Below are 26302 nucleotides of genomic sequence, written 5' to 3' on the forward strand. Positions count from 1 at the left end.
AGAGTCCTTAGTCTTTTACATTTAAAAAAAAGGCTAAAATGGCAAGCATAACACTCCCATGACAAAAACACTCTTTGTCCTTTCACCAATACTCTAGTCTATTTACAAAAAAGATGCTGGCTAGTCTGAATATTATATAAAAAAAAAAGAACAAGCTTAGGAAGCAGAAATAGGAAGTCGAATCGCCTTCTAAAGTAATAAATTAGCTTTCAGAAAACTATATAGGTATTAATGTTGGTTTCAGCATACCTCAAATTAGAAACTCCGAACTGGAGAAAAGAGATCGCCGGCCTTAGATAACGTGAATCCCGCTTCTTTGATTTGATATTCTGGTCAGCAATTGCCACAAAAGTTCCAGCACATTAACGCTTATTCACTTTGCCAATGGAAAAACTAGGTCAAGATATACGAAATGATCGGGATAAATTTTTAAATTACTAAAATTTAATTTAAGATGAATCAAATACATAAAAATTGATTACAATTTATATGGGCATTTACATGCATACCACCAAATTCATATCGAAAAAATATTGCATCAGTACTACGCACGTAGAATTAACGTGCGTAGCCAATGAAATCACGCCACGACACCCCGCGCGATAGATCATGCCACGTGAATGTACAAAAAAAAAATCGGCCCGGCGTTATTTATTTATTGTTGTTATTCTGGTGTTATTATATTATGAAAATATTTTCAGTATTATAATAACACAGTAATGACACAATAACACATGAATAACACACAATAACACCTAATAACACGGGGAATATTCTCGATAGAGAAAAAAACGAGATAACACGGGGGAATATTCTCCCCCATGTTATTCATGTGTTATTGTGTGTTATTCATGTGTTATTGATGTGTTATTGTGTTATTATAACACCAAAAATATTCTCAGGACACAATAACACATGAATAACACACAATAACACATTAATAACACGGGGAGAATATTCTCCGTGTTACTGCGCCATTTTTTTCTTCTCTATCGCGCGGGGTGTCGTTGCATGATTTCATTGGCTACGCACGTTACTCTACGTGCATAGTACTGATGTAATATTTTTTCATTCATATCTAGTTACATATCACAAAATAAATATATTTCTAAATGATCTTTGAGCTTTAACACTCTCATTTTCTATTTATTCGCATATATAACATTTAAACTTTACTTTCTTTACATTTATATCATTCAAATATTTCACATCACATAAAAATACCACCGTTTTAATTTTTAAAAAGTGAAATACACATTTTCATTCATATTTAAGGTGGCATGTATAAAAAAATTGAACTTTAGGTGTTAGATAAATAAATACAAACAAATTGACAGGTATTTATGTAAATCTTCCAAAACACAAATTAGCAAACAAAAAGTAACGATAAATGTTATTAAGCAAGCTCAACATAGTCCAAAATTTAATCAGGATTTTAATTAATCAAATCATTTTAACACTAATTAATAAATTGGTCCAGACTCGTTCGTTAAGAAACGAACACGAGCTTATTTCAAACAAACTAAATTTTAAACGAACCGAACACGAACACAAGCTTTGTTCGTTCGTGTTCGGTTCGTTTACACCCCTACACACACCTATACTTTTAGTTTTTAAATTTATACCACCCAGATCTTTCATACACCACTGATTTAACTTGGCAAAATACATGGGAAGAGGCATACATGTAAAAATTGAAGTTTAGGTGTTAGACTAAAATACAGGGGAATTAAGTGGTATGCATGTAAATCTCCCAAATTTTTATAACAGTTATTTTACAGCAAATCTAAGAATTTAGATAGCCATATTGACAAAATATTAATGAATTAGTTCTAGCTACCTATGCTCTAATTAAATAAAAAAAGAAAAATTAAATGCACACCAAACAATTCTTATGCAAGTTTGTATTTAACATCTGAAATTTGATACTTGCCTGCATCACATTTTAATGGCATAATCACATCAAAATCTAAAAATATGTGTATGTGCACGACAAGAGGAACGAAGCAATAACTTACCCGATCACTAGTTGGGTGCATCAACTGGTTGGCGAGGAGGAACGGCTGCATTTCTGCGCTGGCGTTCGCGGAGATAGAGAACGGTGAGGAGGCAGATGAAGAGGGTCAGTATGGTGGCGTTTCCTTCATCAAGAAGAACTTCCTCCACCCACAACTCTATTCTTGGAAATACTTTTGGCAGCGAATCAATCACGCCAATCTAAAACACAAAGCAAGCAGTCAGATGATACAGGTTCTGATGGTCTTAAAGATTGCTCTAGAAGCGAATCCAACGCAGATAAAACAACCAAAAAAAAAAAAAAAAAAAAAAAAAAAAAAAAAAAAAAAACAGAAGCATCTCTCTCTCTTTCTATATATATATAAAGCCTTTCTTACAAATATCAGCTCCAACAATATTAAAATATCATAAATCTTATTTGTTGTATTAGAAATAAAGAATGATAAAGATGGCATGAGAAAAGAGATGAATACCCTTGAAAAAAATGATAGAGAGATTGTTAAGTTACCAAAAGAAAAAAAATTGCATGATACAAATGGGATTCTTCCATGAACAATATCAAATAAGATTTGTAATAACTATAATCAATTCCATGATATAGACCGCCAAGTAAAAATTACTATTGCTGCTAAAATGAATATAATTCACATTTTGATTTCTCTGGCTGCTAACAATGGATGGTTTATGCAACAATATGATGTAAAGAATGCATTTTTACATGAGGATATTGAAGAAGTTTATATGGATTCTCCATTAGAACTTAAAAATTCTTCCATTGAAGATAAGAATGTACAGATTAAAAAGATGTTATATGATCATAAATAATCCCAAAATATATGAATAGAAAAATTTACAAAACTCATATATTAAATAGATATAAATAAAGCCATGAAGATTATACACTCTTCATAAAAGATTCCACTTAAAAAAAGAAATTAAATTCTAATTATGTATGTTAATGAGATATATATTATAGGAGATGATGACAAAGGAAAAGAATGACTTCAAAAATGCTCTCACCACAAAATTTGAAATTAAAGAACTTGACAAACTCAAATAACTTCAATGTATAAAGGTGGCTATAAAAGAAAAAAAAATATATCTCAAAAAAAATATTTTGTATAGAAGTGGCTATATCCAGAAAAAAAAATTTCTAACAAAAATATTTTATGGTTTATTAGAAAAAAAAGACTAAAATACAAGCCATACAAAGCTCCAATTAAACCAGATAATAAACTAGACACAAATGAAGTGGCAACATAATTGACATTAGAAAATATAAAAAATTAGTTGAAAAACTAATCTTCAGCATACACATCCTGACATCACTTATGTGGCAAGTTTTATTAGTCACCTTCAAGCTACAAACAGAGTTCTCGGGTATCTAAAATGAAGCTTTGAAAAAGGATTTGCTATAATAAACATGATTATACAAACTAAAGATTATCTAATGTTAATTATGCAGGATCACAAATGAATAAGGGATGCACTTCAATATATTGCACCTTGTTGAGACAAAATCCAAATGTTGAATCTGATTTCAAAGCAACCGTTCAAAATATATGTGAACTCAATTGGATTAAAACTATACTAGAAAATTAAATAAAAAAACCTATGAGAATATGCAATGGAAATAAATCCTCCATAAGCAATGCTCACAATATAATACAACATAATCAAGCCAAACATATAAAGATGAATAGGCTTCTCACAAAAGAAATTAGAAAGCGTGTGTAGTAAAGTGTCAAAATATCATATCAGTCCCTATACTCTTTTAATATGAGATAAAATAATCATTACAAAGGACCATTTTAGCCCCCATTAAAAGAGCATGGGCCTTGTAATTGTTTTGTGTGAAATTGGAGGGAATAATTATTTCCCCTCCCAAAATCACAAACACAAAGATGTATGCATGTATGTATGTATATATATTTACACACACACACACACACACACATATATATATATATTGAAAAGCCTAAGGGCTGACTTTATTGAAATAGAAATGATACATAAAGGTTGTATGAGAGAGCCCAGAAGAGGCAACGTGCCATACGATACAAGTACAATAATACCAATATAAAAAGATACAGATAGACTCAACAAAAAGTAAAACAAATTTAAAACATGCAGAAAACAAGTAGCTAGAGACTAGCCAGTTCAGTCATGTCTCTTCCTTTAGTTTTAGGAGCAAAAACAAACAACAAATTTTGAAGAGACGTGTCATTGCCAGGAGTAACTAAAGTATCATCCATTAAGTTTCTAAGTTGAAGTGTGTCCTCAGCCTTCTTCTTCCGCCGAGAAGTGTAAACCTGTCATTCTTCATCTGAAGACTGACTCATGTGATCCTTGGTCTGATTTGATGGAAGAACGCAGTAGAAGGAAAGACAGTCGTGTTGACCTCATTTTGAGGTCATTTTTCCTCTTCTTAGATCCTTAAATCTAGCTTTAAAGTTTCCAATCGACTATGTTAGAGGACTAGACCTGGGACCCACCCTTTTTTGGAAATTCGAACCACTTCCTAATTCTCTTGTGGTGCTCGCCTGAGTGGTCTCAAAACATAACCATTTGATCGAGTGGTTGTGTTCACAGACCATCATCATTTGGTCTAGTGGTTAAGGACCATCATGCGGAGGCCCAAAGAGAGATCCCATAGGGTTTAAAAGCCTTAAGACATCCATAATAACTTTAGTGAATTTGTACACACAAATACCACAATTCACGTCACCTACATCTGTAAAAACTTTACAATTAATCGGAACATAAGTCAATTTTTGAAATAACCGATAAAGAACCCGAAATTTGAAGACATCGAATTTGACGCATTTTGGACTTGATCGTCGACAAGGTTGTCCGAACGACCCTGGATGACGAAACGGACTACGCCGACACGTTCAAAACGTCAATTTTACCTTGAAATGACACCCATATTATTATAATTTCGCACACGATCAAATCACATGCAAATCAATGAATTTATCCGGACAACCCCGGATGAGGAAACAGACTGTGCCGGCGCGTCTGGAACGTCTACTTTAACCGGAAGGGACACCAATTTTGATATGGTTCCAAACGTGATCAAATGTATTTAAATCGGCGGATTTTATGTATTAAAAGAATGGGTGAAATAAAAAAAAACAAAAAAGGAAAAAACCTAAATCTCTAATTCACTCATACACTCGCCTGACTTCACACATTTCTTACCGATCACGCCCGACCTTCCCTTCCCATTCGTGAACCTGGCCCGTCGACCTCTTCCTCCCGTTCGGCGACCCAGCTCCTCACTCAGTTCAGTCGCGCGCCTCGTCCCCTGGAACCCCGCTCGACCGAACAGCTCACCAATCGCGAGCCTCCTCGTATCCGACTCCTTTTCTTCTCGATGTTGCTTTCCCTTTTCCTAAATGCTCCTCCCTATCACGCTCGATTTGAACCCCCTCTTCCTCTCTCGAGATTCGCCTGCTTTTTCCACTCTCGGCAGAAGCTCTGCACCGAAGCTCCCACTCCACCGAAAACCTTCGCTTGACTCCCCCTTTCGCTACCAAATACCTTGCCTCATCCTCTCATCACGCTAAATAGCCACACGACTCACCTCCTCTCTTTCGCGACCGAGACCCGGCTTGACTCCTTTCGCTCAATCCTGCCTAGCTGCAGCGAAAACCTCTGCACGCCTCCCCTCCTCTCCGTGTCAAACAACCCCCGCTAGCTTTCTTCGCCGACCTCTCCATCGAAAGAGCTTCCCCGCTCGCCTCCTCACTCGACTTAGCTTCGCTTTGCTTCATTTGTTCGGATAGGGATTGAGGAATCTTCATGCGAGGCTGCTCCCGCTCGCTCCTCAGCTTAGTCATCCTCCTCTATTGCTCCCGATGTCAATAGCATGTGAGGCAGCAAAGCTTCGGCTCCAGATACTTCCTTCAGGCCTAAAATCATTAAGCTTTCCGAAACCCGCTAATCTGAGCCCGGTAATCTGAACTGGGTATTCTCTTTGAATCTCATGTTTTTATTTTTATTTTTATTTATTTATTTATTTATTCTTCTTTGTGCTCTTAATTGTGTGGTTTTTCTGCTTAAGCCTTTTGGTACTTAAATTTATCTGCTTTTCAGGAAGCTAGTCGCAGAGAATTGCATTTTTTTTTTGCTTGTTGAATAAATGTTGTGGAGTCGCTTAGAATTAACTAGTTTGTGGAAGGAAGTATTATGTAGCCTGGATGATGCAATATGTTAGATAAAGTAATTACAATCCTTATGTATTTACATATCCAACACTCAAACTTCAATTCTTACGTACATACCACTTATCTCTTACTTGTTTACATATCTAACGCCTCAACTTTACCCATCACATTTATACCATCTGAACTTTTCATATCACATAAAGCTTACTACGATTTCAACCTTTAAACACGGAATGCACTTTCTCATGCATGGTCAAGGTGGTGGGTATGTAAACATCGAAATTTGGGTGATGGGTATGTAAAAATATAGGAATTGAGTGATGTGCATGCAAAAATCCCTTTAATTGGGTTTCGATATGCAAACACATGCAGCGATTAACGTACATACTTTGGGAACCTTTGTGATTCTCTTTGGAAGCTTTAATTGTTGTTATTTTGGAGGCTTCACATGTGTGTTTGGTGTCGATCTTTTTTTTAGTAATTTTTGAAGGTTTGGGGGCTGCCCTTGCTCGATACTTTCATTGTGTTTAGAGCCACTTTAGGTGCCAATTTTGGGCTGATTTGTGATTTTGTATTTATTGTTTTGGAAGAAATTTTGGGCTGCACTTTTTAAGTCTATTTGGTGGTTTTTGGGCTTCATTTTTTATTCTGAATTGGAGAACTTTCGAACGGATCAAAACACTATCTTGGACCAAATTTAAGCACTCTTCTCAAGAGTCGATTCAATTACAGTTGTTGAAAGAATTGAAGCACTTTTAGGACCGATTCACTTTCAACTTTCCCCTTTCTGGTTTGCTAGTTTTGGGAGTGGATTGATCCTCTTTTTTTTTTTCTTTTGTTTTGTTTAATTTGCTCAAACGGTTAAGTTAAAAATGAGAATTTCTGATTTAATTATTTTCAGGATTGATTTACGATCTTAAAAAATATAATAAATAAAACAAAAAAGAAAGGAGAGGGAATAAAAAAATTGATACTTAGTCTGTTGAGATGATTGAAACATAAAGGGGAAATAGGGTAGCCAACCATTAACTATTTCTTTTAAATAAGAAGGATAAAATTGTAATTGTGAGAATTGTTGTAAGATGGGCAAAAGTAAGAGCTTAAATGATTCAAGAGTTAGGGGCATGAATTGAAAGATCAATAGGCTATCAATTAGGACCCCTAAGCATTTGATAGACTTAAGCCCAATTATTTTAGTTAGGATTGAAACACACCTTTTCACGTAACATTTTTGCTAAAATTATAGGTTTACCCCCTAGGTCTTAAGAACCTGATAGTGAGCTAAATTTAATCTAAAGATGTTCAAGGATTAGTTGAAAAATAATTAATTGAAGACAAATATTTTAAAACACTTCAAGCTTAAGTTAAAATGTAGGCTTCCTAGATTTTAGGACCACACTCTGGGTGAGAGTTTTTCTACCTAATTTTCAAATGAACACTGAAACTAGACACCTGACCTTAATTTATAAGTTAGTTAAAGCAATAGACAAGATATGCACTAGGTTGTGGTTCATGACTAATTTAATTAAATCAAATAGTAAAATTCTCATCATAACTTGACCTAAATTGAAACCCAATGCTCCGGGATTTGAGCTTGAATCTTACATTCAAATCCTCCTGGCAATTGAGGACATTCCCAATGTCACAAATAAATCACCCACCCTTGGTCCTTTATATATGATGTGTTTTGTTTTATTTGTTTGTTTGTTTTTTTTTCTACGATTTGTTACGAGTCTCTGTGGGTCGATTTCAGTTTTCCTCAGGGCTTTTCATGTGCTACTCCGTTATTTATTCTGTTATACATAAACACATGTTTGTCCTGCTAGTTGAATTTCTATACTATATTGTTACCTGCGACGTTGATCCAATTTACAGGTGCAACAATAACAAGAAACTCAAGTACCCAAAATTTACAATGCATTTATAGCACTTTACTGCATTTTCTGATACTATTTTTATTTACCGCATTTTATTTACCGCACCTTATACACCGCACCTTATACTGTTTTCATTTATTGTTCTTCCTTATAACATAGTTTGTTTATGCATGTTTCAAGTTAACTACAAAACCTTTAGGATATAGCTTAGTTTAAGAGATATACAACAATAAGTCACCAAATAACAATATTGTACATTCACATATAAGACACTAAACCTGAAACTACTACTACATGGGACATGGAGCAAGTCTTCGTGGGCAGCACGACCGTGACGTAGTGGACGAAGGATGACTATCTGCAATAGTACAAGTTCACGTCAGCTAAGCATTTTCCTTAGTTTAAATAACAAGTCATTGGACTTCGAGGTTGTTTACTTAGCGCAAAGTGAATCATCACATGTTATCTTTAGGCTTTTGCACAACCCTGTTGTGCAATTATAAGTCCTAACACTTTTAGGATTTCGAGGTTACCGTATGGTACAGTGTAAATCCTCCAATCTTTTTAGGTTATTTACACGATCAACTATCATGCAAATGTAAGTCCTAAATTCTGAAAGAAATTGCAGATCAAACATTGAATAATATTATTTCAAAGACATAAAGTCAAACAATAGGATAATTGGGAAATCACCAGGGTTTCCCCTAGATTTGTGATATCCTCTACTCTTCATTCCTTTGAATTCCTGAAAATAACTGTTCCTGTTTGAACTACTCCCATTTGATTTTCCCGTGTCCAATTTTGAAAACCTAAACTTTGAAATCTTGAAGTCAAAACCACTGATCTTAATTGAGAGTTTTCTTAAGTGAACCGATCATTTAAAATGTAATTAACTATAAGGGTTTGCCTCTATAGGGAACTCTATAGGGAACTTGGAACCCATTTATCTAATCCTTATATTAGGATCTAATCTTTATATTAGATAGGAGAACTTGTCGGTCATACGGGGTTTGCCTCTATAGGGAACTTGGAACCCATGTAAAATAAACCTTATCTAATCCTTATATTAGGTAGGGAAACTTGTCGGTCATACGTAAAAGGTTTTGCAGACCAAACGGATGTCACAAACTCCTTAGTTTAGGTGGTTGAGCCTACTGACAAGTGGTATGTTTATCCTTTTGGATAATGTATTACTTGTGGTATCGCGCTCATCCATCCAAACTATTCAATATGTGAGACTCGTTTGGTCTCATCTATTTTTAAATTAAAATGTTACTTTCAAAAATAATATTTACATCAAAATTATTTTCATATTTTACAAAAATCTTTCTTTAAAAAAAAACGGCTGACAAGTCGTTGCCACCTGATAGGTTCCAGTGTATATGAAGTGTGAATTGTTACCTCTACACTTGATGCTTCCTGAATAAGAGCTGCGGGACTATCCTGATTTTGGGTTCGATAGTATGGTCAGGAGAAGTGGTCAGGAGAAGGGATCCCAAGGGCAGACACCAACTCCTGTCTTGTGGTGATTCCCTGCCTAGGTTGTATGTCATCAGATTTGCTGGGAGCGAGTTCAGGCACATGGGGTGCACTAATAGTGTGTTCCTGCTTTTGACTATTGATTCTGAACTGTGGGTGCAATTTGAAACATTTCTACTGCGGGTGTCCAAACATCTTGCAGTGCTTGTAGTAAGGTTTTTGTTCCACAATATTTTTTTGTCAATAACCATTGTGAGCAGATCCAAACAAGACTTCTTCTACATTTGGTAGTGTAATATATATTTCAATCAAAATCCTTGTAATAGATGATATTGAGAAATGAACTGTAAGTAAGTTTACCTGCAAAGATTTTCCAAGAATAATCTCAATTGCATATAGGATAGATAGATCAAAGAATTGAAGCTTGAGTTCATGTAATGAGAACTAGATAGGTGCAATTGGGGGCTCTTGACTGGGATCAAAATTAAGGGTCTATTTGAGCAATTTCATATGTTTGCCCTCGATTGTGATGAATTTCTTTAAGAAAATCATTGTGTAATCTTCATCTATGTTCAGCTGTATCATAACATGCCTTCCATCGAAATCACCCAACCACCTGCCAGACCCCAAATAGTTTGAAGTCTTCAAACATCTTTCTTTTAATTTCCATCTTTGGGCAACCTAATTGGAACTTTCAAACTAGTGTAAATTTGTATTTTCCTGCATGAGTTGAAATTTCAGCGTCAGAGAAGAATATTGCTGGTTTGCCCGCCTTTTTCTCTACTTTTTTGATGAGATTGCAATCGCCATTTCTTGCAGCCGAATCGTGGTACATCTGTGGGAATACCGGACTATCTACGAGGTGGAAAGAGGAGCTGCGTTTGTGAACCACTGTAGCATAGGAGGGTTTAGCAGAATTATCACTGGCGATGGCGGCAGCGTAGGAAAAACTTGAGACCATCACTCAAGCATATGGCGCAACCAGTGCTCGAGTAGTCGAGCAAACGAGCGGCTTTACGAACCTAAAGCACGAAGCATCGTAGACGCAAGCTGCAGACCAAGATGACGTAGAAGGTTGGACGACGTGACGACGCCTCGACGACACAGCAGACGACGCCTCGACAACGCGACGACGCAGCAGACAAAGTAGCAGGTGAGCGACGCTCTCTCCTCCGCTAGCCAGAGCCAAAGAAGGAAAGGATCGAAACGAGCGAGTGAAAATAATGTTTGTTTCGAGCTAGGGTTCGCCATGAGCGGAAACCCTAGCAGAGCGAATAAGAAGACCCATCGTGATATGATATTATATATATGTATGTGTATTTACAACAAAGTCTTAATCCCACTACGTGTGGTCGGCTAAAAGAATAATTTTTCTTCATTGCGTCCTATTTATTGTCATATTTTCATTTAGTTCTAATAAGTTAAGATCATTTTTTCTACAACAAGCCCAAGTCTTCCTAGGTCTACCTCTGCCTCTCTTAACATAAATTGAACCTAAAACATCTACTCTCCTAATCGGATCATAAGATGGTGAACTTTAATGTGACCAAATCATCTAAGACGACTCTCTCTAATACATAAATTTATATTTTTACATGAACCGACTTGATTTCATATTGAGCGAACTAATTTCAAGTGATTCATACTCAAGTCAAAGCATATCAAGTTTGATTTCGAGATTATTAAAATTCATGTGATTATGAAATGAGTTTCAAGTTTCAAACAAAATATCACCATCTCTACTTGAAAATACTATACATTTGTCTCAATTCTTCAAGATGGATTTTGCAAGCTCTACAACACATTAAAAGGCTTTCAATACTCTTTAACAGTATTTAAACTCACCAACATAGAGTTCTTTTTAGTCCGCGCCAAAGAAATTGTTATCATACAAGATATTTTAAATAATCAAAACTATATCATTTGAGAGTATAGTGATGTATAGTTACTTATTTATGCTTTTAATTGACAAAGGTGAAATAGTTATTTTATCATATTGGAAATGCTTTTCATTATTTTTTTTAGATGTTGACAAATTTATAAATTCCACTCTCATTTGCATCCTCCTAATCCTGTAATTAAGATAGTTGATGATGAAATAAAGATGTCCCCATTTTGCATCCTCGTTAGAGGTTGATTCCTTCTATTTCCCTCCTAACCATGAGGTTAAACTTTCCCTTTCTTCCTCAAGCTTTTCTTCTCACAAGATGTTATATACTTTGCATCATCTCAATCTTTTATTTGCATTCAAAGTTCTTCCTCGACATTGGATTCATCATTTTATAACATTGAGATCAAAATACACCAATATATTCACATCCACTACCTTACTTTTTATCATAAAAAAACACAAATAATTTTGGTTTCTGGAGTTCAAAGATAATTAAATTGTTAAAGAAGATTAATAAAAAAAAAGTATATATTGTCATTAATGACGCGAGCATTGCCCTCCCTCTCTTGACTTACATGTATAATTATTTATATGTATTTATATGAAAAAATGTGGGCCCACACATGAAAACACATTCAAAGACCATAAGCACATATGAATTTTAAGAATTGATATTTGAGTGTACCAATTCACCTCGCAATTCAAAGATATCGATCTTTTAAAGATTTTTCAAGTACAAGATTGATTGACAATTTCATATAGAAAAGTGAGTTAAAAAGAGTCAACGAATTAGCATAAACGGATGTTAAATCCTCATTCTCCCCTCCAAACCATAAAATTCCACTTTACCTTTCTCCTTGAACTTTCCTTCTCATAAGACTATATTCTTCGCATCATCTCAAACTTTTCTTTGCATCCATAGTTTTTCCTTTTCATTGGATTCATCCTTTCATAACATCAAGATAACAGTCCCACAAATATGCTCACTTCCACTGCCCCATTTTCATGATAACAAACACTCCTAATTTGGAAGTTGGGAGATCAAAGAAAGTAACTTGTTAAACAAGATAAATAAAAAATTATATTGTATTTTTATTGAGGCAAGCATTGTCCTCCCTTCCTTAATCTATAGATATATAATTAATTATATGTATTTATATAAAAATAGGCGCATATTCACACATAAAAATACATTGTAGGACTAGGAGCACACAAAAGAATTTAAAGAACTGATATCTGAGAGTAGCGATGACTGCCCTCCTTGTAATTCAAAAATATGGATCCTTTAAACATTTTTATATTTGACTTTAATGCACAATTATATGCTAAAAAATTATACAAAAAAAGATTCAATGAATTGTAGCAGAGGTTAAATCCACCCTTTTCTCTCCTAGCCACGAGATTCTATATTCCCTAAACTGTTCTTTGTGTTCAAGCTATCCTTCTCAAAATATGCTGATTCTTCATATGACCCCAACCTGTTCTTTGTGTTCAAAGCTCTTCCCCTACAATTGGATTCATCCTTTTATAACATCAAGATCAAGATCAATCAACATGTTCACTTCCAATGTCTGGATTTTCATCATAAAAAAACTCATACTTCTTATTTTGGGTGCTCAACATAAATAAGTTGTTAAAGAAGATGAATCAAAAAGCATATTGGGCCTCTAATAAGCAAGTGTCGCACTTCCTCCCTTGATCTTCATGTATATTTATGTATTTATGTTAGAATACACGTGTGTTCGCAGATGAAAATAAGCCATAAGAGCATGTGCACACACACATGAATTTCAAGAGTTGATGATTGAGGGTAGCAATGATTGCTTCTCCTCGTAACTCAAAGATATGAATTCTTAAACATTTTAAAGTTTGAGCTTGATGTACAATTATATATAGAAAAGTGAGTTAAAAAAAAGCCAACGAATAAGCTAGGAAAGGCATCATGCAATAGATTATAATGAGTAGATTTCAATGACCACTAAGAAGTATAAAGTGCAAATCCACTTCATTAAAGGACTGTTTGGTAGAAAGAATTACAAATACAACATAAAGAATGAATGAATTTGAAATTTACACTGTTATTCATTTTACTTGAATTTAAATTTCGACTGATTTGGTTGAATTTGAGAACTATACTGTTCAATAAAGTAAAATGTTATTAATAAACCGTTACCCACCTGCCACCAAATCTTGCCGCCCACCGCTCGTCATTGCTTACTACGCCCGCCCGCCACCAGCCACCCACCATCTGCAACCACACCGCCACTAAAACCGCATATGTCCGCTGCCCGGCTCCACCGCCGCTCGGCTCCATTCACCCACCGCCGCTTGTCTTCATTCACCCTTGGCCAACTACCGTTTGTCGCCGCCCGCCATATTATATTTGAAATCTTATATATATATTAAAATATATTGTTTTCAATCTAATTCAAACGAAAAGAAAAAGAACTTATTTTTATTTTATAGTGAACGAAACAGCTCTAAAGTATTTCAAATACAATACATTACTTTCGTATTGCATTCATTTGACACTGCATTACTTTTTCAACAAACCTAAAAGTCCTCAAGCAAAAGAAGATATCTCTAGATTTTCATGCTCAAGAGTACAAAAGGACAATGAATCATACAAACAGTAACATGGTATGTTTTAAGATAATCAAAGATAAGAGAAGAAAAGTACCCTAAAGTGTCTAAAAAAACACACTTAAATATTCTAAATTGGCATGGCCTTTTCTTATGATTAAATTTTCCTATGATTCAATGTTTTCCCAAACAGCCTCAGCATTTCAACCTCAGTACCAGTGTTTAGTCTATAGCACAAGAGGGCCTTTTCTTTCCTTTTATACCATCTCAAAGTCTCACCCAACCACAAACCAACAATCCCCACCCCCCTCTTTCCACCCCAACCCACCCCAACCCACCCCAGAAAAACACGACAATAACTATGCTCACATTCCCTTTTACAATTTCAATAGATTCTCTATCATGGAAAAAGTGCACTGTACCATTACAAATTGAACAAAAAAACAATTCAAAATTAGCCTTACCAGAAAGCTATCAGGGTAGTTTCTCCTGATCCACAAGCTCGAAAGTGCCAGTTTTACAGGAAAATTTGCTGCTGGATCGTTTTCAAGGGCCTGATCATAATACCTCTTCGCCAGATGCAGATCAAGTGGAAGCCCCTCGCCATGTTCATGCATGTATCCAAGGTTAAACATGGCTTGAGCATTAGATTGTGACTGGGCATGCATATAAGCTTCAGCAGCACGTTCAAAATCTCTCTCAGTACCCTGAAGAAAACAATCATCATAATTAGTTCTGCACAATGTTTCAACTTGCTTTTCAACTGAAAAGGTGCTACAAAGAATATTCATGCCGAAGAAAAATTGCCAAACAGTAAATATAAAGTAATTTATTAAGAAGCGGACAGGTAATTTTATTTTCAAAAACGGCAAAACAGGTAGCTTTTACGCATAGCTTTTTGAAAATCAAAAGATTTCAAGCTAGGTCAGCTGTAGACCAGTTAAGAGAATAAATGATAATTTCTGTTAACCATGATTACTTGACTTCTCGAATCTCCAACCAAGAAAGAGATCATTCAAACAAAATCCACCGAAGGACACAAGGGCCAAAGCAAGTTCAGCCATGGATTATGGGCCAGGGCATAAACCTAGCATGCAGTTTTTAAGATTTTTGGTCTTGAAAAGTGGGTAGAATCTGCTGGCCAAAAATGGCTTGTCACTTTTGTTTCATTCTTTACTGAATACATTGTTGAAGGAAAGGATATTCACAAGAGAATGAGAATTATTTAACTGATCATCATTTTAGAAAGTACTTGAGACCAAATATAGAGAACTTCCCTACAAAGTTTGAGAATCTTTGTATGCTCTCCTGTTTGGTTTTCATCTATTAACATGAATTTTTATACAACTGATCGTTTCTATTGCTGGTTCTACTTAGGCTTACTTCTGACAATTGTCAGCACTTTAGAAACAGCCAACTCAACCATTTAACCATTTGCATTGATGAATTATTCATGAACAACAGCTTAAGTCAGGGGTTACATGTGACTTTATTACTGTTAAATTAGTGCAAATATCCTTTCGAACAAATCTAACCATACAAGCGTGGCTTCCCATTTTTCTTCCTAGGCACCCTACACCCTCATTTCTTTTCTTAATATTTGTTATTGTTAGTGCCACACTTTCATCGCTCATTTCTTAATTAGCAAACAAAGTTTTACAATAAACTCATCTTGAAACCATTATTTCTACTTGCTTTCTTCTCGTTTCTTTAGTGCGTACAATCGTATCCATATCAAACGGCAGGTTCCCCCATATAAATCATTCGCTTAAAGTGAGGCAAACATCAATAATAAAAAATCTTCACAATAAATTTATATTTCGTAGTTACAATAATCTGCCCATCAAATGTTTAGTCACACATAATTCACAGTTAGAAGATTGGTAAATTGGTGGCGAAGCAATGTTGACTGAAGATTTTTTTCTGGACTAATATCTAGACTAACTTGAAAAAAACTCAACAGAAGAGAGTAGTTCATAACATACATCTATGTTTTATAAAAGAAATATATCATTCCTTATAAAGAAAAAAGCATACCCTTCCATAGTAGTAAGCATCCCCAATCAGCAAAGCAGCATGTTCATTACCCTGCTCTGATGCCTGCCACCATAAAGAATGTGCCCTAAGGTGCCTTTCTGAGTCTGTGCAAAAGCCAGATTCTCCGATACACATACTGTGCTCTCCATATCTATCAAGGATCCATGCTGCGTTGCTCTGTGCCACCTCATACCCAAGCTCAGCCATTCTAGAGTATAGTAAAAGGGATTTTCCAATGTCTCCTTTCAAGTAAGATTCTAGAGCCCACCTTGACAAAGAACTCCAAGGACCTCTCTCTGCTACCATTTTGTACAAATATGTAGCCTGCGTCCAATGGAAAATAAATATATGCAAAATATTGTCTTCACATAAAAATTTTTAAAATAAATTAATGATGATAGAATTCTAAAAATAAAAATCTGTGAACTAGACTACCTCCAGTTGGGTCCAAATACTAAAATCAATTAAACCTTAGACATGGTAAAATGATTTTGAGTTTGCTACCATCTAAAAGTACTAGGGAAAAAATAAATTACCCCAATCACTCTGTAGTAAAATCTATAAAAGATCAACTAAAAAAGATAATATCTGATGTGCTAGATTACAGATACCTGCTCACATCAAACGTTTTGAAAACTTCCAGAATATATATATATATATATATATATATGTATATATATATAAATATTTCAATTTTTGAAAATTGTTTAAACAAATATTTTAAAAATTGAAGGCTTCAAAATTGTATATATATATATATATATATATATATTCAACTATGCTTTTCAACAGAAAAAAAAAAGACATAAAATCCGCTTCATTGATCTCCAGTAAAATAAAAATAAATAAATGTGATCATGTAAAACTAAAAGGGGGAAAAAAGCATTCCTCAACGTAAATGGAACACGAAATATAAAAAAAAATGTAAAAAAGCTCCAATATGCCAATAAAAATATATAAAATAATGTATGGCATTATAGTTAGTAGTTAAAATACTATTACAGAGAAAATACAAACTAAGGAACAAATGAGTACTAGAAAACATCAGAACAATAGTATTTTGTAGCAAGAAGGTGAATCAAAATAGATTTGATGATAATGTGCATGTATGAAAGTTGGCAGATGGAGAAAAGTCAGAGCAAGACACGCAAATTAATAGGAAAAACTAAGTAAAAGAACAAGATATCAAGTGACTAACCAGCAGGAAGCAATGATTAGGCTAAACAAGAAACAATACCAAAGGCATCCGCAATAAGATTGAAGGGAAAGGACACGAGTGGTCAAACCTTCTGGTCCCATAATAGTTAAGCTTTTGATACATCCAAGACTTTGATTGAACTTCAACTAGTTTGTTCTTTGCACAGAAAGTATTTCAAGAAGATATGGCGATTGAGAAAACAAAGGCTTTGGAAAGGAAAAATAAGAGAGAATTAGCTAAGAATTATAATAGTTCTCTATTAAGAAAGGCATTATGTTCTGAATCAGTTGAATTTTGGATAACTGGTTCCGCTGTTTTACCTCAAAATTTTCCCTGTATATTTTAGTTAGACTTAAGTGCAATCAAGAGCTCGATGGTAGGAGGATTTCAATTCCCTAGCTCTATGTAGCTTCAAGTCTCGTGTTTAGAAAAAAAACAGAGAGACAAAAACTTCAGCTTTCTAAAATATGATTCAGAGCATTTGATCCAATCCGATGAATAGTAGGGATACAAAATAAGACATGGCAGCAGAAGAAAGAGTTCAAGTTCAAAGGCCACGTCAAATCCTGGAGCAATCATCACCAACATCTTCAATGGAAGGTATAAACTCAATGGATGAAACTACATCGAATCATTTCAGTTTGTTATAATGTTTCATCTGTGAAAAAATACGAGAAATACTACTTCACTGAAGAGCAGTAAGTTACTCCTCATGCAGATGATCCAAGATTCCAATCAAAGAAACTGGAAAACAATCGAAGAAAATTTCACGCACTGCAGCATTGCTAATAAGATATGAGCAAGAAAGGAAATATATTCTAACAAGTATAATACATAAAAAATTTATAACATCAAGGCCACTCCATGATAAGCTAAAGTGAACTCTATATGACGTGGGGCTCTGGCAGGGAACCGGTGGTGGAAACAACTGCCCCCCATTTTCCCCTTACTTTTTGATTCCTTTCAATTACCCGTCCTTTTCTATGACTCTCCTATTTTGTTCATTGCCTATTCTATGTCCTTTTGCCATTATTTACTATTCTACTTCCTACTTATTTTATTTATTAATCCCCATTATACATATATGTGTTGTTTGCATAGGTTAGGAATTTATTGTTTTTGAGTTCAGAATTCCACACCCAACTTTTTCCCCTTTCGAGGATTGTATCCGACGACAAGAAGTTGCTCCGGTTGTAACTCATCTAAGGTGGAGACTATCTCCATTGTTCCTCAGCCTTCCTGCTGCCAGCCTCCTTCCACAGGTCCCCAATACTCCAGCTCCATCCTGCACCTCAGCCTCCTGCTGTCAGGCTTCTTCCAGCAGGTCGTCAGCCATCTCCAGCCCCTTCCGCGCAGCCGCCGGCACTGCTGCTTCCTCCGGCCCCCTTCCAGCAGCCTGCCAGCCACTTCCAGCACAAGTTCTGCTGCTTCCTAAGACCTTCACGCCTCCCAATTGTCGCCGACTCCTTGCACTTCCCAACAAGCAGCAGACCTTTCCTGTCCACTCCAGCAAGCTACCAGTCACCTCCAGCACCCTCCAGCAGCCCACCGGCACCTGCAGCTCCACTTCGGGCAGATTTCGGCAGCCACCCACACTTGTTACCCCTCAATGCTGCCGCCCCTGCTGCCCTTCACCTTTCAGCAGCTACCCGCACCTGCTGCTCCCTCCGCTTGCGGCCACCGTCCGCACCCACCACACCATAGCCGGATCTTGCTAGTCTAATTTCATCTTCTTGTTTTCATTGTCGTTGGTCTTGATTGTACCTCAAATTATTTGTTTAATAATATTTGCATCTGTCATCGTGGGTTAAGTTAACTCCGGTATCGGAGCTAGTCCTATCCTAGATTCCATAGAGTCCGCCAATTTTTTTCCTTTTTTTTGTTTCCCCCACTTTCTTTATTCATCTTTTTTTTTTACTTTTTTTTCTTTTTCTTCTTCCGTAGATCCCAAACCTTCAACCATGTCGCCGCGTAGATACCTGCCAGATCCCCACTGAGATGAAATACAATGGGAGATCCATCGTTTGCAGTAGGGACTACCAGAGATGGATGATGGAAACCACGGGGAGATTACCTCAACCTCGATCCGGAGAGTCGAAGAGGCGACAATGGCGAAGATCTGAATCCGTTCCACATAGAAGACATGAAGATATCAGCGACAAGAAATACCGAGCGTGTCGCTTTGGGAATTCAATATCAAAGAAGGCAAAGAGAGGAGCCAGCATATGGGTTTTGCAGTCAGAGTTGGAGCGGAATCAAGCCTGGTTGAGACGGAGCATCTTTCGCACCAAGTGCACGGTAAAGGGCAAGGTTTGCAGTTTAATCATCAATGGTGAGAGTTGTGAAAATATGATGTCCACATTGATGGTGATGAAATTTGGATTAGCAATGCAGAAACATCCACAATCATATTCCCTTACTTAGCTAAAGAAAGGGAACGAGATACGTGTGAATCATCAATGCCTAGTAGAATTCTCGATTGGGGATCAACTGCATGAGCAAGTATGGCGTGATGTGGTCTCAAGGATGCCTGTCACAGTCTATTGGGTAGGCATTGACAGTTCAATCGCAAGACTCGACACGACGACTTTAAGAACATTTATTCCTTTAAGCATAATGGAAAATGCATTGTGTTATTACCTGTTAAGGACGCAAGAGGGGGAGGCCAATACAAAAGAAGCATTACTCCAATGGACCACCTTCCTACAGTCAACTCGAGTTGCCACAGTAGCACAGGCAATGGTCCTTCTAGAGGGAGCTGAGGAGGAGAGTGAGATACCGACATTACTACAACCACTGTTATAAGACTTCCAAGATGTGATGACCAACAATCTTTCAGTGGGATTCCCACCAATGAGAAACATTCAGCATGCCATTGATCTGATGTTAGGATCAGTGCCTGCCTATAGATTGAGACAAGTGGAGTATGATGAGTTACAACGACAAGTGCAATAACTCGTCGCAAGGGAGCTATTCAGATAGAGCACTATTCTGTGTATTGTTCCTGCCTTGATGGTGCCAAAGGACGGGTCGTGGCATATGTGCATGGAAAGAAGGGCTATAAAAAAATCACCATCAAGTACCTATTTCTCATACTTCATCTGTACAATCTCTTAGACCAGTTATATTGAGCCAACCTTTTTATCAAGATCGACTTATGCAATGGGTACCACCAGAAACAGATGAAGCCAGGAGACATGTGGGAAACTGCTTTCAAGTCAAGAAATGGTCTGTATGAGTGGAAAGTTATACCCTTCGACTTGTCAAATGCACCCAACACTTTTATGAGTTAAATGAAACATGTATTTCGGGCCCACATCGAAAAATTTGTGTTGGTATACTTTGACAATACTCTGGTATGCAGTTGCTCTGAGGATCACTTACAATACCTGAAGAAAGTGTTTGAGGTACTAAGAGCAGAGAAACTGTATGCCCATCCAAAGAAATGCCACTTCATGACGAATCAGGTATGTTTTTTGGTTATATTGTGTCGAGTGCATGCATTTAGATGAATCCTACAAAGATCAAGGTCATTATAAGTTGGGTCGCACCATAGTCATTCACCAAGCTAAGACGGTTTCTGGGGTTAGCATCGTTTTATAGGCGATTCATCAGAAACTTTAGCACTATTACCACCCCTCTGATGGAGCTTTTGAAAGAAAAGTTCGCTTGGACAACGAAAGCTCAGTTAAGTTTCGAAACCCTGAATGTGAAGGTGACTCGGGCGCCCATTCTAGCATTACAAAATTTAAACCAACTGTTCAAGGTTAAGTCTGATGCATCGGGTGACGGGTAGGGGCCATGCTAAGCCAGGTGGTCACCCCATCACCTTTTTCAATGAAAAGCTAAATGAGTCAAGAAAGAAGTACTCAACATACGACAAGGAGTTTTATTCTATTGTAAGAGCTCTGGAGCACTGAAATCAATACCTGCTAACGAACGAGTTCACACTGTTTACAGATCATTAAGCCTTAAAATTCTTGAACAACCAGAACAAATTGAAGGGCTAACATGCCACTTGGTAGAGTTTATAGCATCATTCCAGTTTGTGCTTAAGCACAAAGCGGGAAGTGAGAATTGCATAGCGAGCGCGCTAAGTCGTCGTCACCTGTTGATCACATCGATGCAGATTCGGGTTGCGGGCTTTGAGGTAGTAAAGAACTTGTACGAGGCAGATGAGGACTTCAAAAAAATCTAAGAGCAATTTCAGGAGAAGCCGATCAGGCAGTACTATCGAGCAGAGGGCTATTTGCTCTACCAGAATAAGTTGTGCATTCCTAGATGCTCGCAGAGAGAGATCATTGTTCAGAAGAGCCACGGTGGAGAATTAGCAGGATATTTTGGCAGGGACAAGGCTCTCGCCCTCGTGAGAGAGCATTTCTTTTTGCCCCAATTGACGAGATATGTGGAGTGACACGTCAGAATTTGTCATATGGCAAAGACAAGAAGGCGGAATACAGAGTTGTACACTCCCTTACCGGTACCAAAGGCATCATGGGTGGGTGTCAGCATGGAATTTGACGTAGGTCTTCTGAGAATGCAGAGGAACAAGGACTCCGAAATGATTGCGGTGAATCGATTCTCGAAGATGGTGTATTTTGTACCCTGCTAAAGGACACTGGACGCATCTCATGTTGCCAATTTATATTTCAGAGATATCCCATTAATACAAAACAAGAATGATTTCAAATGATTTATCCCATTAATTTAAAATCTATATGATATCATAGCAATCATGATTGATCCCATTAATACAAAACAAGAATGTCGAATTATTCAAAAAAATTATTTTGAAAATTTGAGATAACTAAGTGATGAAGTACAAAAAAACAAAAAATTAAACCAAGGAGACTTAAGGATGCAAAGCAAAAAAGAATACCATAGGAAGATTCTTCTTAAGACCTATGCCTTTTTGAAACAACTTTGCCACTTGATAAAGAGCCTTTGGCTGACCAGCATTAGCTGCTGTGAGGAAATACTTGCAGGCTAGTGGAATATCCTTTTTCATGCCAATGCCCCTGAGATACAGCACGCCGAGGTTATAATGACCCCCAGGCTCTTTATTTTCAGCAGCCTTCTCAAAATATTCTCTTGCCTACAAAAAACAATTGCATTTTTTTCCATAAAAAAGTCAAACAATCATTTGAATTTTTTTTCCATAAAAAAATCAAACATCTGATTTTTTTTGGCAATGACAAATTACTTGCAAGTAAGTGAAGAAAGCAGGTAAGAAAGAGGATAAGTAGTATGGTGGGGAATATAAATGAAGATTCCCTTACCAAAAAAAATTCTCTAATATTTGTTGAAGAACTAGAATGTTTTTTCCTTATCTCAATTTTCAAAACAGTAAGCTTTCCTAAATGGTGCCAATAGTCATCATAGCACTTGTAATGAGCTATTAGTAATGAGCTATTAATCATCAACTATATATAAGGGGTGTAATTCTAACACCACCACCATATGTATTGTCTGAAGCCATAAGAGATAAACAAGCTGTCCAGAGTCCAGACAAAATATTAACAATGCTGACTACATTATAAAAATTACGGATTCTTGAAGCTCAACAGATATGACAATGAGAAAATGTAAAATAAAATGCCACTCATCTGCCAATCTGCCTGGCTAAAATGACATGATATGCCTGAAGCTGAGGTACAAAAGCATATCTCAGAAACAAGCCAGCATCTCCTTCATGCCAGACTTTACAAATACGTTTCACAGAAATGCATTAGAAGAGATACATAAAGTATTGCCGTTGACTGCACAATTTCCTCAAAAGTCCACACTGGCATATTTCTTATAAGGAGCATAATGCAACAAAAACTAGCAATTAAACCTTCATTACTGAAAATTAAATGGTAAACAGTGACCTTATAAACTTAAAATTCAGAAAAACGTAAATATAGGTCCAAGCTATTCTGAAAGTCCATAAAAGGTATCTATAACGTAGAAGTTATTATATAAGGAATAATCCATGCAATGCAAAACATCTTAATATATAACAAAATAAATATAGTAAAACTTTCAAATTTACCCAAAGATTCAATTAGCTAATGCTGGGGATCATGCTAGGATTAGCAGAAGGCTAAAATAGGTGTGATGTGGGGCAAGGCCGTAAGTCATACGATCAGGCCACCTCCCATCACTCAAGGCTAATATGGAACCAAAAATTACTAGCTATGAGTGAAGATACTGATTGATAGATAAGGAGTAAATGTAAAATGGCAAAAAAGGTAGCAAAAGCCCCTTTCCAAGGGAAGCTAACCTCTAAACTTTGTTCACCCCGTGCATCCAATCTTAATTTGTTTTCTTATTTCAAATTTTTTTTAAAAAAAAACAAGCTTTCATAAGTGATGCCAATCTTTATGAAGCCATGCAACGAGTTATAATCATACCACTTACACATAAATCAATTCTAACTACAATATCACATCTGATTTGCAGGGGCACAGTTAGAAAATTTTTTTTAGTGGAAGCAAAAATTCTATTATCCTAAAAAATTGACCAATAACATAACATTTTTATCAACAAAAATAATTTTAATAGTTACTTATTCTTTAATTCATATTTCACGAGCCTCGATTAATATAACTGCGAATAACTCTTTGCCTAATCCATTGATAATAATAGACCCATCAACATCCAAATCAGATTTCATCAGGCATGAATCAAGAGGTCAAATAACCATTTTCATGAAAGTATTATATAACCTTAATATATGCATAAATTCATTTGCATTAATATATATACAAAGAAGTTATACAATTTTATAAAATTTGCTCTTATCAATTGGATTTGAGTTCTCTCCTCTTTCAAAATATTTGGCAGCCATATGTGGTCCCAAAATATTTTGGACAAACCAAACTTTAGACAAAGGACAGCATTCAATTTTGCGGACCCTAGGATTTGCAATTCAAATAGATGAATGAGTATGGCAGGGGCCTTCCAATTTTTTATTACGAGACCATGTCCTTCTCCCATACAAGCACACTTCAAGAAAAAAAATATATAAAAAAGAGGCTTCTTGCTTCAAGGTACATGCCCACAGTAAGGGCTGAAACTGGTGGGCATCTTCACACACAGGGAGAACTCTTCCCTTGTGCTTTCGCACAAGGCTGCCACGAAGGGTCCAACTACCATTATGAACCACCTCCTCTGCATGCTGCTTGAGTCTCTCCCGACTTAGATTTATTAAAAGTAGTAATAATAATAATAATAATAATAATAATAATAATAATAATAATAATAATAATAATAATAATAATAATAATAATAATAATAATAATAATAATAATAATAATAATAATAATAATAATAATAAATTAATTTTGATGGGTTAGGCTAGTGGGGAAACGGGCATCAACGCCCCATTGTAACTCTGACTGCAAATTTGGAACCAGAAAATAAGCTAGTAGTCCAAAAAAAAGGATCAACATTGAATACAATATAAAAAAAAAAATACCTAAAACTCAATAATAACTGAAATAAAATTAAATTAAACTAGCATGTAATAAGAATTCTAGAAGTTTAAGGTGCTAACATGTCACATCTTCTCCTTGATGCTACAATTTACAAAGAAGTTTCACTAAGACACTTTAAAAGACAAAAAATTAATGTTAACTGCATTATTACCTCACAAAAAAATTCCAATGACCATTCCTATAATCCAACATATTGCAACACATGTTATTATTTAAACCGTCTATTGAAAAGATTAGCATGGTAAACAATCACTTTAAAATTTCAATATTTTGTAACATAAAACTTCAAATCCAAGCATATACTTAAGAAAGGTCACAAGGAATGCTTCAATAATATGCCAATTCAATTGCTTTAGTGATGCAAAACACAAAGTTTATAATAGTAACAATGCTAACAATTGGAACTTTGTAGTCGCATTTACTAGATTCTTATGTATTTTATCTTTATTATGTATTTTCTTTAAGAGAGGATTAAAGTGAGGATATTTTGTTTTTTGGTCTTTAAACATGTCATAGGTCTTTTAGATTTATTAGCTTGGATTAGTGTCTTTTGAATATCCCACGTTTTTTGTCCTTAGTTGGGCTATCCACTTCGCTAACACTGCAGTTGTCGGATCCCAAGCCCAGGATGAAAAATGGAGGGTTGTGTTACGTAGTCGATAACCATCATAAAATTTGTAAAAAAATCATGACATGAATCCTTTAAATCCTTGTGTAAATACTAAGGCGTCCCTTGAAAGCAACGCACTAAATGACCTGAAAGCAATGCGCTAAATGACCTGTAAATGCTAAGGCGTCACGAGTTTAGTGTCAAATAAGCAAGAGCTCCAGCATTACGAATGAATGCAAGTAAAGAAGTTAGTTCATGAAATTAATATCAGGATAGGGACTTGAAATATAAGAACTCTCACATGTAAATTTATGGAATTAGTTGATGTTATGATTTATAGGAAGAAAAATATCTTATGTTTCAAGAAACTAAATGGGTTGGAGAAAAGACTAAAGAGATTGATATCTTAGGTTTTAAATTTGGTATTTTGGTAGGAATCACACTATAAATGATGTAGGTGTAATTATAGATAAGAGTCTAAAAGATAATATTGTAAAAATTAATAGAACAAAAGATAGAATTATAACCCTTAAGATTATTGTTGATACTAAGATTTTTAATATTATAAGTGTTTATGCTCCTCAAATAAGTTTAGATATAAGTTCTAAGGAAAAAATTTGGATTGCCCTAAAAGAATTAATGCAAATGATCATCTTGAAGAAAGAATTTTTATTAGAGGAAATTTAAATAAACATGTTAGCAGAGTGATAGAAAATTTCGTGCTGACTACGCATTTGGAGTGATTAATAAAAAAGGTAAAACCATATTAAATTTTTCTTTAGCGTATGATTTTATTATTGCTAATATTTTATTTAAGAAAAGAGATGCATATGTTATTACTTATAAAAATGGATCTAATAAAACACAAATTAATTTTCTTATGAGAAGAAGAGATAGTCGAGAATGTAACGATTGTAAAGTCATTTCAGGTGAAAATTTAAGTACTCAACATTGATCA

The 26302-nt window shown here is 35.6% G+C and overlaps 1 protein-coding gene across 3 annotated transcripts in view; it reads right to left on the reverse strand.

Moving 5' to 3' along the window:
* The window catches only part of LOC110028123 (ERAD-associated E3 ubiquitin-protein ligase component HRD3), a 31952-nt gene continuing 5650 nt past the window's right edge, over nt 1–26302 (reverse strand). The window contains exons 3-7 of one of the 3 annotated variants that reach the window (XM_020729863.1): nt 22133–22348; nt 16056–16379; nt 14483–14725; nt 2019–2217; nt 1–376 (exon numbers count right to left, since the gene is read on the reverse strand). In XM_020729863.1, the coding sequence (XP_020585522.1) occupies nt 2026–2217; nt 14483–14725; nt 16056–16379; nt 22133–22348 (975 nt within the window). In that variant the 3' untranslated portion in view covers nt 1–376; nt 2019–2025. Of the gene's footprint in view, nt 394–2018; nt 2218–14482; nt 14726–16055; nt 16380–22132; nt 22349–26302 lie in introns of all 3 variants that reach the window. The other 2 variants (XM_020729872.1, XM_020729856.1) reach the window with 2 other exon arrangements.

The sequence above is a fragment of the Phalaenopsis equestris genome, unplaced genomic scaffold (genome assembly GCF_001263595.1).
Source record: "Phalaenopsis equestris unplaced genomic scaffold, ASM126359v1 Scaffold000002, whole genome shotgun sequence".
Lineage (NCBI taxonomy): Eukaryota > Viridiplantae > Streptophyta > Magnoliopsida > Asparagales > Orchidaceae > Phalaenopsis > Phalaenopsis equestris.